The following is a 15,120-nucleotide window of genomic DNA, read 5'->3' on the forward strand; positions in this document are numbered from 1 at the left end:
AATCAGCTACAGTGACGATGACGACAGTAGCGTTAAAAAATCCCTGACAAATGACATAATTTGATACGTAATATGAGTATTTCATGTTGTTCATAATAGATTTAAGGTTTCATATTTGTATATAAGTATCATTTAGGGTAATAGCATATGTAATAGTATAGGGTATGTAATTTTAGGGTGACTTACATTTAGTGTCTCTTTTTAGTTATTTAGTCCTTTAATCGATGGTGGGTGATCTAGAACCATAATTAAGGTTATGCGCTTTTCACAACAGTACATTATGCACTCGAATACCTGCTTTAGATCCTGATACTGTTCACTTCTGCCTTTGCTTGGAGTTTCCGTATGGATTCGTTTGAAGCTGTGTATTTTATGTTTAATGTTAGAATAAGTACATAATATCTTCTGTTTATTTGATATCACCCACCTGTGCTTACTCGACGTAGTATTAGATTAGATTTAGCTATATTGTACCAACATGAGACCACCAATTCATGCTATGTGGTTCATTTAGAATAAATAATGCACTGTAGGATATTATTAAGTAGTACATAAGCAATAATTTCAAGTAGAATCAAGAAAAATAGTATTTTAAGTTGGTTTGTGAACACACTCTCTGACTTGCAATTATTTATCTGCTCTTCCCTGCTGACGTTTATCGGTGTTTATATCTCAAGTGTTTTTGTACCTTAACTAACATTTTGGTGATGCGACGCGTCCACTTTTAATGGTCTGTTGACACGAACAGGTACGTATCATTACGGCGGATGGATGTACGGTGCGAAGCAACGAGAAGTTGTGACAGGTATTGTTGTGTAGGGGTTATCACGCCTATCTAGAGAGTAGGAGGTTGAGGGTTCGAGTCCCTCCAAGACACGCGGATTCTTTTTCGCAAATTTTATATCAATTTGTCCATTTCGAAACATGTGCTGTGCATATGCACAGCCAAGATATTTAACAAAAAAAAATGGTTTTCGTACGGCCGAGTTGCCGAATAATATGCAATTTATTGGATATTTTGGATTAAATTACTCGTTCAGTTATTAACATTTGGCCGTATAATCTTTTGGCCTTAACTATATTTTCGTACAAATATTCCATTCTGCCAAACGACCTATTCGGCCAAACGACCTGTTAGGGCAATCGACTATTTGGGCCAAATTACCAGTTCGGCCGTCTGTCGCTTGCGGCCAATGTGATTTTCCAAGAATTTCTTATGGACAATACACTAGTCGTTCGATAACTGCAACATGTTTTCGTTTCAGTTAGCGAATGGCGTTCGATAACGCATTCTAGACGGCAAACAATTGGGTCCTAAAATGAAGAATCGATATTCGATTTTTTTTCAGGGATCGATGAAGGTAATCATTCAAAACGTGTCAGTTTTTCTTTACACTCAAAAATCGAAAAGAACATTGAAATTGAAAAATAGATGAAAAATGCTTCCTCGACATTTTCGGTCTTGTTTGACGTACGGATTCAAACGCACTAGCAAAACACCGCAGGGCACTTGACTCAACCTTTGACAGTTAATATATGGGGCTGACGTTTTGGGCTGATGGTTCATTCGTTCTGAAATGCTGCACAGGCCAAAATTTGCCTTAAAATGACTTAAACACAAATATATTATTTTTACTGATATAGAATTTTACCAGAATTTTTATAACAACGGTACAAGTATTATTGACCGATGCACTATCATTTGCAACCATAAACGAGGTAGGGCTTTAGGACCCAATTGTCAGACGACGTCAGAATAGAAGTGCACTTGATTGTTCAGCGCTATGCAGATGTCATCGACTTTGACATCGTTTTGAAGCTCAGCTGTCCGATAACTGCAAAACTGATGTAACCATCGAAATGCTGTTGTTACGTCCACTGGCAGCACTGGCGGGATCATCAGTAACAACTCCTCGGCAGTCCAACCCTGTCTACAAGTGTCAAGCCTCGAACGTCACCGTCGCCCGTAATGATACAATGTCTTTGGTTCGTGTACCGCTAAATAGGGGAAGAAATTACTAGGCAAAACCACTGAAACGTGTTTTTCAACAATAGTTAATTTAGTTCGGACTACTATAAGTGACCGTATCTGCTAGAAGCAAGTAGGGTAACAAAACTTAATATCAAATAGAATGAATTCTAAAATAATAATATTAAAGCACAATATATTCAGGCTCTACCACAGGTATTACAGTGTTACACGAGCTACTGTCGTTAGGAGACTCTAGAAGCGATTTGTAATAGAAAATTAAGGTAGGAGTTCACTGAAATTTATATTATAAATACCTAATGATTTATTTTATTTGTATTCTCTAAATCCGTGCTTTTCTACCCACTTAAGAATACTTAGTGGAATACAACCCATTAATTCGGCTCGGTAAATTTGTATCGGATAAACTTTCGTCGGGGTGAAACTAAATGTAGGTTATAAATTGTTCTACTGCGTGATTCAAAACACTAAATAATAAAATTTAATTATTCTAGCTTTGAGCTACAAACACTCAATCGGTGGTTGCTACGAAGGATTTCACTCTTGTCCGAACAGCTGTTAAAAACATTGCAGTTAAATTAATTTCAGTTATCGAACGTTTAATGTACAAAAAATTTTCCGTAGAAATCCAATAATTTCGAACAATTTTTCGTCCAGACATTTTGAGATTTTTTCTTGAAACTCCTTAGAGTCTCCCGCGGAACTTCTAAAGAATTTACTGTTTTATTGTTGGCCATGCCAAACTAGCCGTCTTTATTATTATAGACTGAGGAAGCCAACGGTTAAACACCCATTCTACCAACCGCACTCTCCTACAATTATCAAGAATTGTCTGTGAAAATTTCGAAGTATACTCAACAGAAACTCAACAGGAACTTTTCGTAAATTTCTGAAGTTTTTCCTGTAGAAGTTAAGAACATTTTTTTTGTGAAAATTCTGAAGTTCCTCATGTAAATTGCGACGATTTTTTTGCTGAAATCCCAAAACAATTTTATTTGGGAATTACAAAGACCTTCTCTTGGTAATTCCAAAAATTGCTCGAAAATATTTTTTAAAATTTTGGAAAAAAACCCTGATTAATCCACCTAGCGGTGATGGTGCCTTTCTCGCTCGTTCAAAATAGTTGATGAACATATATGAAAAGTCTAAAATAACAATTGGTGAATAAGACTTATTTTTCACATTTATTTATACCAGATGAACCGGCCTAGGGTCGAAGATCTCGTAAATAAAGATAGAATGAATTGAAAATTCACATTTGTTATAATTGCTGCCGGATGCAATTTGTTGCAAGCAAAGCGGATGAGGTTAAGTGCCCGGAAAATGTGATGAGGTTGTGCAATTGCACAAATCGAGTTTCAGGCATAGTATAAAAATTTTTATTTTGGCCATAACTTATGAGCCCATAGTGAGTTCGGGCTGATTTTTAATGTGAAACAATGGGACAGGATTCGCCGTTTAAATAATCGGCTCAGGAAAAGATTTAGAAAACTGAGTTAGATTTTTTTGCACTCATGCACATACACATACTTCTTCTGAAAAAGTTCGTATTGAATACGAGAAAAGCAAAAAAAAAAACGGTGGTGAGAAAAAACAAATGTTTCCATTTGTCAAACTTTCGAGTGCTTTCCGTTTTGAAGCCAGAATCCAGCTTAGAATTCTATCATCCAATCAATAAGTTAGCTTTTTTGAAATTGTTGTTTTGAATAATATGATTCTTCATATAAATAAAAATTCAGTTGACCCTTCCCGTCAAAAATTGTATTTCGTTACATTATTTCAGTCGATTCTTTGGATTATTTAAGGTCACTGGCGAACAAAGCTCGTGTACTCTGCATCGAAGCTTAGAACCGGTGTTAGGGCGCAATCGTTAATGTGAACATTTTTATATTCGGTTAGTTACTGCAAATAAATTCTTTTTCGAGTCCCTATAATCTCAAGCATCCCACATCGTTATATTGCTGCATGATTGAGTGTTTAATTTTGATAAAATATCGAAAACAAAAGTGTGCATAAAAATTGCCTCGTCTTAACAAAAAGGTGGTAGAGAATTAACACTGTTGTTTACAGTTTAGAACCAAATCCAGATGTCGCACATGTTGGGGTAGGGATTCAGTGCTCCGCCTTCTCCCCCTGATTAAATCAAAAGATGTTTTAGTTACAAGATAAAGTTTGTCGCTGTCCGGAACATCTTTTGCCGGCGATGATAGGGGAGCTAAATGTCAAAGAAGGAAAATCCATACGATTTGACAGCTTGATACCCAACATGTTCCGGACAGCAGAACAAAGGGAACCGAAGCGACAATCTTTATATAGTAACTAAAATATCTTTTATTAAATCGAAAACAAAAACCGAAAACGTGTGCATGTGTGAACCGGTCTGCAAAAATTCACTCGATGTTCGTTCAAAATCGAGTCAATCTTAAAAAACAGCACTTTTTGTTTTGAATTTAAAAAATATTTGGTGGCGTAAAAAAATATAGGTTAATTGGGAATGTTGACCTTAAATAAGCCAAAGAATCGATTAAGGGAATACATTTTTGACGAGAAATGTAAATTTTTGCTGATGAGCATTTCCATTTTTGTCATTATCATTCAAACACTTTTCAACAAGATTTATAAATTTGATCCGACTTAAAAAAAATCTGAAGAGAATTCTACTGGGGTTGCTTTTCTTTATATGGAAAGCATTTCGCAGTAATTGGTATGAATGTATGGTAGGGTGGTTCAAATTAGTATGGGAAAAACTTTTTTCAATTTTTTTGATGGGCCGCTCTCTTATTTGGCTCTATTTGAGGCCCTGATGCTCTGGACAAAATCCGTCCAACTGCAAATCACTGTTTTTGGATGTTTCTGCATACATTTTTCCATATAAACTTCCGACGAGTTTAGCACCGCCCAAACGTTGACCGATTTCGCTGAAATTTTGTCCAGAGCATCAGGGCATCAAATAGAACCGAATAAGAAGGCGGCCTATCAAAAAATTGAAAAAGTGTTTTTTGAGCCACCCTAATGTATGGTTAAAATTGAATATTTTAATTTCTAAACTGATCCAAAATTATTTATCAGATCACTCTTTACAGGTAAACGATTCAAGCACAAAATCTGATAGATAACGCGTGACAGAGCTAGTGTTACCAAAATCAGCATTCTTGAGCTCATATTGCGCAATACTTTATATCGTAATGATAACATATATCGGAAAATCGAAAATCGTTGCTTACCTTCGTGTAATTTGTTATGGATTATAGCAAGGCTGTTTTCGATCATTTAGTAATATAGTTTCGAAAATTTAGTAGTTTGTCAATAACTCATTCTAGAGGTTAAATTTCAAAAGTGATATGTGGAGGACTTCTAGAGCGAAGGTTTTTACAACTCTGCCTAATTGTTGTTTCTATTGCACTAATAACAGAGTTATAGCGCTAGTTGCAGTAACTTATTATACAAACTGATCGAATTTTTGTTATCATTTAGTATTAGTTACTAGTGCTTTAACTCTGTTATTAGTTGAATTAAAACAACAAACTATTAGGCAGAGCTGTAGAAAAATAATCGCACTAGAACTCTGCTGTAATACGTTTTGACATTTAACCTCTGGAATGAGTCATTGTAGTTTGTCAATGATTGAACTAAGACTATTAAATTATCTAAAACATACTTTGATTATAGAAAAGTTTGAATACTTTTTCTACTGACTTCCAAAAATAGAAAATTTTCTCCGAAGCCTACCAAAACTCATTTTCTCCTACATAATCCGAGTGCTTTTTATTTGAATTCTTCTAACAGACATGCTGTCACTATGAACGGGGTTCCAATTATTTGGTCTAGCGAAGTCCAAGATTTAGGACTTATGTATAGCATGAATGAATTAACTATCAAAAACCACACAGAAGGTATGCAAGCAAAAAGGTACAAATATAGTAAGTGAATATTCATAGAAAATCAAAATCTCAAAATATTTTTTTTGATTTACAAACTAATTGTTAGGCCAGCCATGTTTTACATATACTGTGCCAATATGGGTTATTTGCTGCAACGCCAGGAAGAATGCATTTGAGAATTCAAAATAAAATGTTGAAATTGATTATGAAGTTGCTTCCCTGCGCACCAAAACAATAAGAATATTACATGTGACTTATTTGAATGAAATGACACAAAAGCACCTGACGTAAACTCAATCGTACCGTTTTGACTCAAATCCCGAACATGACTTATATCCCGATATAACTAAACTTTTTATCGGTTCAGATTAGGTATATGCCACCGAACCAAAGCACAGCCCCCGGTGCGTTACCGCACGTATGCACAAGCAGCCTATGGCTTGATGTACCGTTTTGACTCGAAGTCCGGACACATAAGCACTGCAGAATTTTCAGTTGAATATTTCAAACGGAATTAAGTACTTGACACTTATTGATAACACACCCTGTCAAGATTAACTTATGAAATTTGATGTACTGTACTGAAAATGACATTTTGTGAGCACGAAATAGCTAATATAATCGAAAACGTTGAACATCGCTTGCTTCGAAATCCGGACACAGTATAAGGGATGCTTCAAATACCGGACAATTTTGCTTCGAATTTCCGGACACTTCGAGTTTGGCTATATTGATTTTCAAATAGGCAATTTAATCCGTTCAAAGACAACTAGGATAAAGCATTCATATTTCTCGATTAATATAAGTCCGTAATGTAAGGTTTCTATGCAGATTTGTATGGAAATCTGGCATCCCCCGGTTGTGAGTACCATCCGAAGTTTCTGCTCCGAGATTGACCAGGAATACCAAAACACAGCATTTGAAACGAGCATTTAACTGCAATATATAACATTGGAAATCCTTTTATATTTGTTTTGTTTTTGATGGGATGGACATCAGAGAATTAAAATTCTGCATTATCTTATCATTGTAAAGATATACTTCGAAATATAGACATTAATGGTATTTATGTGTCCTTTGAATTCCGTTTGCTATTAGAAATCAAGGATTGAAAGGAGCGATTGAAATAATGAATTCATGCGGATTGATAAATCCAGGTGTGTCCGAGAAATATTGAGATTTTTTTAATTGACGGGTGTCGCTCACAACGTGTCTTTTTATACAATTCTGTTAACAAAAGCAAGTTTTACGAACTTCTTTTTTTTTCTACAAAAATGTGAATGATTAAAAAAAGACAACCTTTAAATAGAAACTAAAGGCAAGTTTTGCTACTTGTGTGCAATTAATGAAGTGATTCAATTTACAATGTGTGTATAAGCATATATCGATAAGTTGAGAGCAAGCAATGTTCCTTTTGTGGTGTAGCAACTCAATATAATGAAATTTTATCTATGCTTGCTAATAACGAATCATTTGATTTCAATTAACTTAACTGATAAACAGTTATTTCACATCATTTCAGCATGTCCGGAAATCGAAGCAATTGTAAAAACTTGCCTCGAAGTCCGGACATTCAGAAAATGTAATAAAAATTACAAAGCTATGAATTTCCAAGCAATTTCTCTAATACACGACAAAGAATGCTATCATACTATGTTATTAAATTACTAATACCCCTTGCAAATGATAGAATATAGAAAATATGAGCTTAGTTTTTCTAATGTTGAGTCTTAACCTGCATTCTAAGAAAGACGAAATTCACCGTTGATCATGACATGTCTTCTACTTTTACCTCCAATTTTCAAGGTTTTACCACAGATTACAGATTACTTACATTTGTTAAAATGGTTGCAAGTCTGAGAATCGTTCCCTGCATTGATAACCCAAGAAATACTTGTTGAGATGGTAAATAAAGTCAAATAACAATTGAAGTGTCCGGATTTCGAAGCGTCCGGCAATTCGATGCAAAACGGTAGTGAAATAGTTATTTATTGCGAATCGCGTAGGATCTTGTTCTTCGAACACTAATATCTCGAGAAACAAAGATAGCTCAGTGGTAACGTGATAGGCTCTCATTCTCTCATTCGATCCTCGTGTAAGCCATCTTTTTTTTTCAAAACTCATATTTTCTAGGTGTGTGATATAATACACATTGCAAGAAAAATGTTGAATACTAGAAAATTCAAGCGCCTTTAAAAAAAATTGTATTTAATATTTTCCATGCTAATAATCAATGGAATCTAATGCTGTGTATTGTTTATATTTATATTCATGACATTTCTATAATTGAATCCATCTGATTATTTGGAATATTTGAAAGAATTCAGGTCTGAACTTTAGATGATGGAGGTAGGAAATGAAACATAAATACATAAGTTGAGAATCGATATGTATTCAACAGTTTTCTTTAATGATTGTTTGCAGAAACAAAATAGCTTTAGATTTATCTTGGCAGTAATCAAACTTGCCCACCGAGTTTCAATAGACAGTAAACATAAGTAGGAAATTATATTCTATTGCTTCAATGCACAAAAGAAAATATGCTTTACTGAATAGAAAAGACATAATTATTCAATAAAATTAGAAGCTTGCGAGTTTATGGTGCAGCTGACGCTATATCCAAGGAATTGAGACCGGGGATTTCCCTCTGCGCGTTATTTCCGCGGAGCTAACCAAAATTTTCTTTTTTTTCCGTAATACATACTCATGAACCAGTTTCCCCAAATCTCATTTGCTCGGATCAACATTCAACCCATCTGAGCTAAAAATAGAACATTGCCGCACGCAATGCGATGTGTGTTGGTGATGCTTCCTTCGGCAATATTCATCCGACGGCAAGAGACTGAAGCGAATGCGCATGCGTCCCGCGTCTTCCCGCACACCAGCTGCGCTCCCATATGCTGATTGAACGCCACAAAGAATGATGTATGCATATGCGTAAAAATAGAACAGAAGCACGGCTTGCCGCTGATGCTACGATGGTTAAGCCGACCGATCCACAGTGGCGGAAATCCAGACAAAACCCAAAACAAATCGTTCTTTCGTGAAGCTGATATTATTTTAATTTTGCACATTTAGTCAATAATTATTCCTCAATTTGTTAATTGTAGTTGGTAAATTTAATTTTTGGTGACTTGGTTCAAGTTCATGGTGTAAAGTATCTCCTATACATATATGTATGGGAAAATTAAATTTGACTAAATTTTGTATCGGGAAAGATTCGGAAAGAACTGATATGAAGCATTGAAATATATATTTTGTCACTTAACAATGGTTAGTTTGGCGAATTGCGCCTTGCTGCACCAAAGCGGGAAATTTACTGTTTCAAGGTTAGAATTAAGACGCTGCTGTGATCCTAAGTCATGGGCTTCCGGGAGTATTTGGATAGCATATGTCGGATAACTATTTAAATTTCAAAATGAATTCAGCGTTACAAAATTACTGTTGCTAAATTTTAAGCGCAATCGTAGGTTTAGTCGAGCATTTGTATGGGGGACGACCACTGCGCGACGGCACATTGCTATTCCTTCTTTTAGGCGCATTCGAACGGGAGAGCGTTGAACGTGTTAACAAAGCACGATGCTTTTTGAAATTGCTATATGAGGACTGAGGAGTATTTACAGGCTGTTATATAGGGTATTTGTGCTTTTCTTAGCGCTTGATAGCAATAAGACATGAGAAAAGTTATGTCTAGCGTTTAGCAGAGAAGAGGATTATTGAACGGATATCCTATTGTAAAAAAGTCACCCCAAATTACTATTTAGTAATTTGCATAGGGCACCCGTAATCTGAGGGGTTCTTATTGATACTTCCCATTAGGCCGATACAAATATTTAAAATCCATTTTGTCTCCCCCCCCTCGGATTTTTTTGCCAAAAAATGATATTTTGAGGGGGCAACAAAATAAAATTCGGATAATTTTGGGGATTTTCAAAACATTCTTTAACAAATCCGAGGAGTTTTTTGATTTTTTTCATTTTAATATTTACTTTTTATTATCCCCCCCCTTGATCTTTCGGAGACTAGTAGGACAAAAAGTCAATTAAATATTTGTAACGGCCTTATTATACACATATGTGTCTACTAGTTTGGATGTAATTATGCAATTATACCAATTTTGCATTAACATCCTCGAATAAATAGTGAATCTACTTTTATCTCAATTAAAGTAACAGCGTATCGAAGCGATTCCAATAGTTTATCTATTAGAACATCATTACTGGACTTGAGTGTTTTAATCATCCTCGCAGCGCTGTCATTTTAGTTTAGTCACTCTTTTTCGCACTGGTCACTATTTTCGGTTATCATTTTGGTGGCTGCATTCCGTACAGGTGACGTTTATTAGTTCATCAAATAGCAGCGCTGCCCATGATCACATAGTTGACGTATAAGCCAAAATGACCAAAACACACTTTTTTGCGGATATGGATTCTTCGCATGGTTATACATATGATCCATGAAAAAATATTCATGTTTTGTTCGGAAACATTCGAGTTATGGCGATAATTGTTTTTGGAAAAATGGCCATTTGATCGCATAAGTTGACGTACCTCCATTACCTGCTGCAATATGGAGCAAAAACCTGTCTCATATTGTTTCGACATTCACAATCCACTAATTAAGCACAACAAAGGTTTTCGTTTTACTTAGTCGTATTTCAGGACTACTTTATGATTTGGGCGTAACTGATTTTGTAATCAAAAATTAATATGCAAGTTCCGACAAAATAAGCTTTCATCCATCGAGGTGAGGGTCTGGAGATAAACGTTTACATTCTTTTACATTCAATGCTAAATATTGTCGCCAAAAGTTTTGATTTAAGACAATCGCGATCATTCAGAAAAAAGATATTTTAGTTACCAGATAAAGATTGTCGCTGTCGTCGCTGCCCGGAACATCTTTCGCTAGCGAGGATAGAGGATCTAAATGTCAATGAAGAAAAAATACATACGATTTGACAGTTAGGTACCACACATGTATCGGACAGCAGAACAAAGGGAACCGAAGCGACAATCTTTATCTGGTAACTAAAATATCTTTTATTCAGAAGGAAGTATAATATAAAAGAAGAATGAAAATCCATTAATTATGAAACACAATGATTAGCCATTTGTGTCACACTTTTTTTAGAAGCATATCAAAATTGTGTATGGGAAATCACACTTATCTAAACCCCCTTCCTTCTCTAAAGTGTAGTAATTTATGGGTATTTTCTAAAAGTGCATATCAGAACCAAAATCTAGCTTCATTTTTGCGTGATATCGACAGGAGAGATCTGCCACTGAGGACTTAACACATAAGAATTAGTGCGTGTTAAATGGCTTTTTATTTGTACCTCAGCTTAATAATATTGGTATGTACATTTCGAGCACATTTACCGGGTTAGTTTTTTACAATTGCAATGCAATTCTTATTCATGTTTTTCATTACCTTACCCGGACAGAACTGAATTATAAAACATGATATGGACTTTTATGTAAGATTCAGAAGAGCAGGCAAAAATATCAACAAAAAATGCACCGAAGTGTCATTTAAATATCAAGATGCGTTATGGATAGAAACAAACTAATAGCTCGAGATATTAATCACTTCTTCCAAATACCATTAACTGATAGCCTCATGATATTTCAGAGCAAATTTGGATATTGTCGTCTGATATTTTGTGCTTCTATATCCTACATATAAATCAGGCCCATATATCATTTTGCAATCTAATCACGATTGATTTACTTCTAATCCTCGTCTACTCGGGTATTTTAAAATAGGGATTGGAACCATTTTTGCTTAAAAATTGGTTGGAACGAGGGCTTTGGCCAATTTATGAAAACGGTAACTGCTTGCACACTTGTTACAGAACCATTCTAAAATGCTGTAATAGTGCAAAAATCTCCGTACGGTACTGATTAAATTCTTTGCAACACGAACTCTTCCACACATAATTTTATCTTTACCACATAATTTTAATTTTCACGGAAAGAGCTATCCGAAAAACCTTTCCCGGAAACTCGAACTTTTCAAAAGATTTCCCTTCTTCAATCAATAAATCGTTGGAACTAACTACAATTAGCGCTATATAACCACACGTAGTAGCCTGGTTTTTACGCCATGTTATGGGAACAAACATTTCACAAAACGTTTGTTTGATCGCATAAACTGTCGTATGCATATTTTGACCACTTCAATCAAAGGAATAATAATTAATTCCCCGCGGCCTTGAAATAACTACTAATATTGTCCATTTAGACAGATTAGTTCATGTATTTTGTTGATTGATATGATGATTCGAGTAAAATTAATAAAAATGCGTTTTCCCAACATCGATGGTGCTGGTTGTTACGTCAACTATGAAATCATGGGCAGAGCGCTGTTATCGCGCTACCAAATTTGATCACCTGTCCGCTGCGCTACTGTTTTAGCAGCGCGTTTAGTAGCGACCGGAAAAGTGTCAATTAATGATACTGCATGCGCTGCCAAACGGCTTATACTCACCATCGGCAATCTTGCTCTAAGTTAATGTATTGAAACTGTATATTTCAATAACCAGCGGTAAAAGCTAATATTTTCTTTTCTCGATACATTAATACTACCAGTATAGGAATCGGTACCCTAGCAGGATAAACTCTGATGCTTATAGAGGTAATGAATATATGCCCAATTCGATGATTTATATTTGTATGTATCTTGTCACATGCTATGTGTATTGATGGTGCTGTGGTGTAGTAGCCGCTTCCCGATCAAGAGATCACGAGTTCGAGTCCAGATTGGAGCATTTTGCTTTTTTTTTGCACGTAAAAACAGTTTTTTGGCCATAACTCCGAAACGCAAAGTTCAATCGATCTAATTTTAAATAGGAACCAATGGGACTGCATTCCGCGTCGAATGCAACTTGTTACGAGCAAATCGGATAATGATAAATGCCCAAAAACGTGTCTCACATTTTTGTACACATACACACACACACACACACATACATACACACATACAGACATCACCTCAATTCGTCGAGCTGAGTCGATTGGTATATAACACTATGGGTCTCCGAGCCTTCTATAAAAAGTTCGGTTGTGGAGCAGTTCTATAGCCTTTCCGTATACTTAGTATACGAGAAAGGCAAAACAGTTCATTAGATTTTTCATGCGAAATCAAAAAGATTCTTCTTTTAATATCTTGAAAATATCTCGAAAAAATGCAAAAAAAAAATCTTAGAAAAACGTAATGAAAAAATCGCCACGCCGATACACGCCGCCGCCGCCGGCTAAAATGGCTTTCGGCGTGATGTCGAAAACGCCGCCGCCGCCGACCAAAATTTTGACAAACGCCGCCGCCGACGAATATCGGTCCGGCGCACACCTCTGTGCACGCACCATACTTTGCGCAGTTAAGGAAATGCAAAATTGAATCAACTCGTACAACTTACAGAAAGTAGCTACATATCTGCCTGAAATAGTTTCCATACTGTAGTATTATTATCATATTATTGTTTGAGAACTAAATTTGGTACAAAAATTTGAAATAAATAGTAAATTGAACTTCAAAGCAGACCCCTTATACAGCCTCATTTATGTACATTGGCTACAGCTAATACAAGTTCTTTTTTGCGTAAACCCTATTCCAACGAGGTATATCATAAATGTTGAAAATATCGGAAAAAAACGAGTTATGCGCAAAATTATGTACACTATATTGAAAAATTGTTCCTAACATTGCGCATCATATATTTTAAAGAAAATTGTAAATAACTAACCAAATTCGCATGAGATGGCTTCAACAATATTATAATTATTGGGTCCATGTGTAATCAATTGTCAGCGAATGTAAAAATTGACAAAAAAAATACAGTTTTTCGGGTAACCCGTCACTTGTCATTTGTGCTAAGAACACGCCATTTTGATCATTTTCACTGTTTTCAGTACAAGTTTTGACTATTAAAATGAAAAATGTGTCATTTAACAGAGAAAAAAATGCATGCTGACAAGTTATAATTATATTTAGAAATTCAATTTAAACGAATTCTATTACAAAAATAACCGCAAAATGCGCAAAGTTGGGTGCGTGCACGGTATTTCGGTCAAAATCTATCTTTTCACTGGCGCTATCTTACTTATATGGTTTCACAGTGTGACGTCACACGTATGTAGCCACGGCTGCGTTCTGATGAATTTCTTCCATATTTGACAGGTATCGGTGGTTTGTATATAAACAAAGGTTCATCCGCTTGCTGCGGGAGATATGATGAACCTCATGAACCTACCACCGATAAATGTCAAATTGAGTTCATTCGTTTGAGTTTTTGAGGTTATGTTTATTTGATGTAAAACCTTATTGGCGCTTTGATGTTGCACGAAGAAGAAGATGAAGCAGAAAGATGATAATCGAAAAAATCTCCACGGGAAACCATACGAAGAAGTTTTTAAAACTCTTCTCAAAATTCTAGAAGCAATTTAATTAAAAACGGTACGCAGTATGGGGTTGTTACCGATTTATTAATAACTGAAGCCAATTACGAATTTCTATCTCATAAATAAAAGATATTTTAGTTACTAGATAGATTGTCGCTTCGGTTCCCTTTGTTCTGCTGTCCGAAACATGTGTGGTAGGTACATACCTGTCAAATCGTATGGATTTTCTTTCTTTGACATTTAGCTCCCCTATCCTCGCCAGCAAAAGATGTTCCGGACAGCGACGACAGCGACAATCTTTATCTAGTAACTAAAATATCTTTTTCATAAATATAAGACTTTCATATTTGAAATGGTGTGATTTCCGTCCGTATCGAACCTGGGGTGCCATTGCGCACCTCGACTCTCAACGAGCAAACCATGCAAACAATTACATTACATATACGAAAGAGCTGTCGAACGGAAATGCGCAATGGGGCCCCTGTATTTCAATAGAATATAAGCTGGGTCGATATAAGCCGATATTGGGAAGCACTTTCTCTAGATGGTCCAAAATAGGACATTTACCCTAGCCGTACTAACCAGATGATTCCGAAAGCGGCATAAGAAAACTTATAGACATACAGATATATTAGACAGCCAATCAGCTCCATGCTATAACAATTAAATTACTGCTTACCTGTGGTTTTCCTTTTTTCGGATCTGCACAAGAATTATTTGGTACTACCGAAATTGAATCTGACCAGGACCCGGAACGCCACGAACCACTTGAAGCGCACATCCGTCAACATGTGTAAACAAGTTTTTTTTCGCACAAAAGTCCCGCCTGTTCGAGGAGTGTGGAGTGGGA

At 35.7% G+C, this 15,120-nt stretch overlaps 1 protein-coding gene across 1 annotated transcript in view; it reads right to left on the bottom strand.

Annotated features, from left to right (window-relative positions):
* Positions 1 to 15,107, bottom strand: part of LOC134211970 (uncharacterized) — a 32,352-nt gene extending 17,245 nt beyond the window's left edge. The window contains exon 1 of the mRNA XM_062689395.1: positions 14,950 to 15,107. Within this exon, the coding sequence (XP_062545379.1) occupies positions 14,950 to 15,051 (102 nt within the window). The 5' untranslated portion in view covers positions 15,052 to 15,107. The remainder of the gene's footprint in view (positions 1 to 14,949) is intronic.
* Between the last annotated feature and the right edge of the window lie 13 nt (positions 15,108 to 15,120).

This window comes from Armigeres subalbatus, chromosome 2 (genome assembly GCF_024139115.2).
Source record: "Armigeres subalbatus isolate Guangzhou_Male chromosome 2, GZ_Asu_2, whole genome shotgun sequence".
NCBI lineage: Eukaryota > Metazoa > Arthropoda > Insecta > Diptera > Culicidae > Armigeres > Armigeres subalbatus.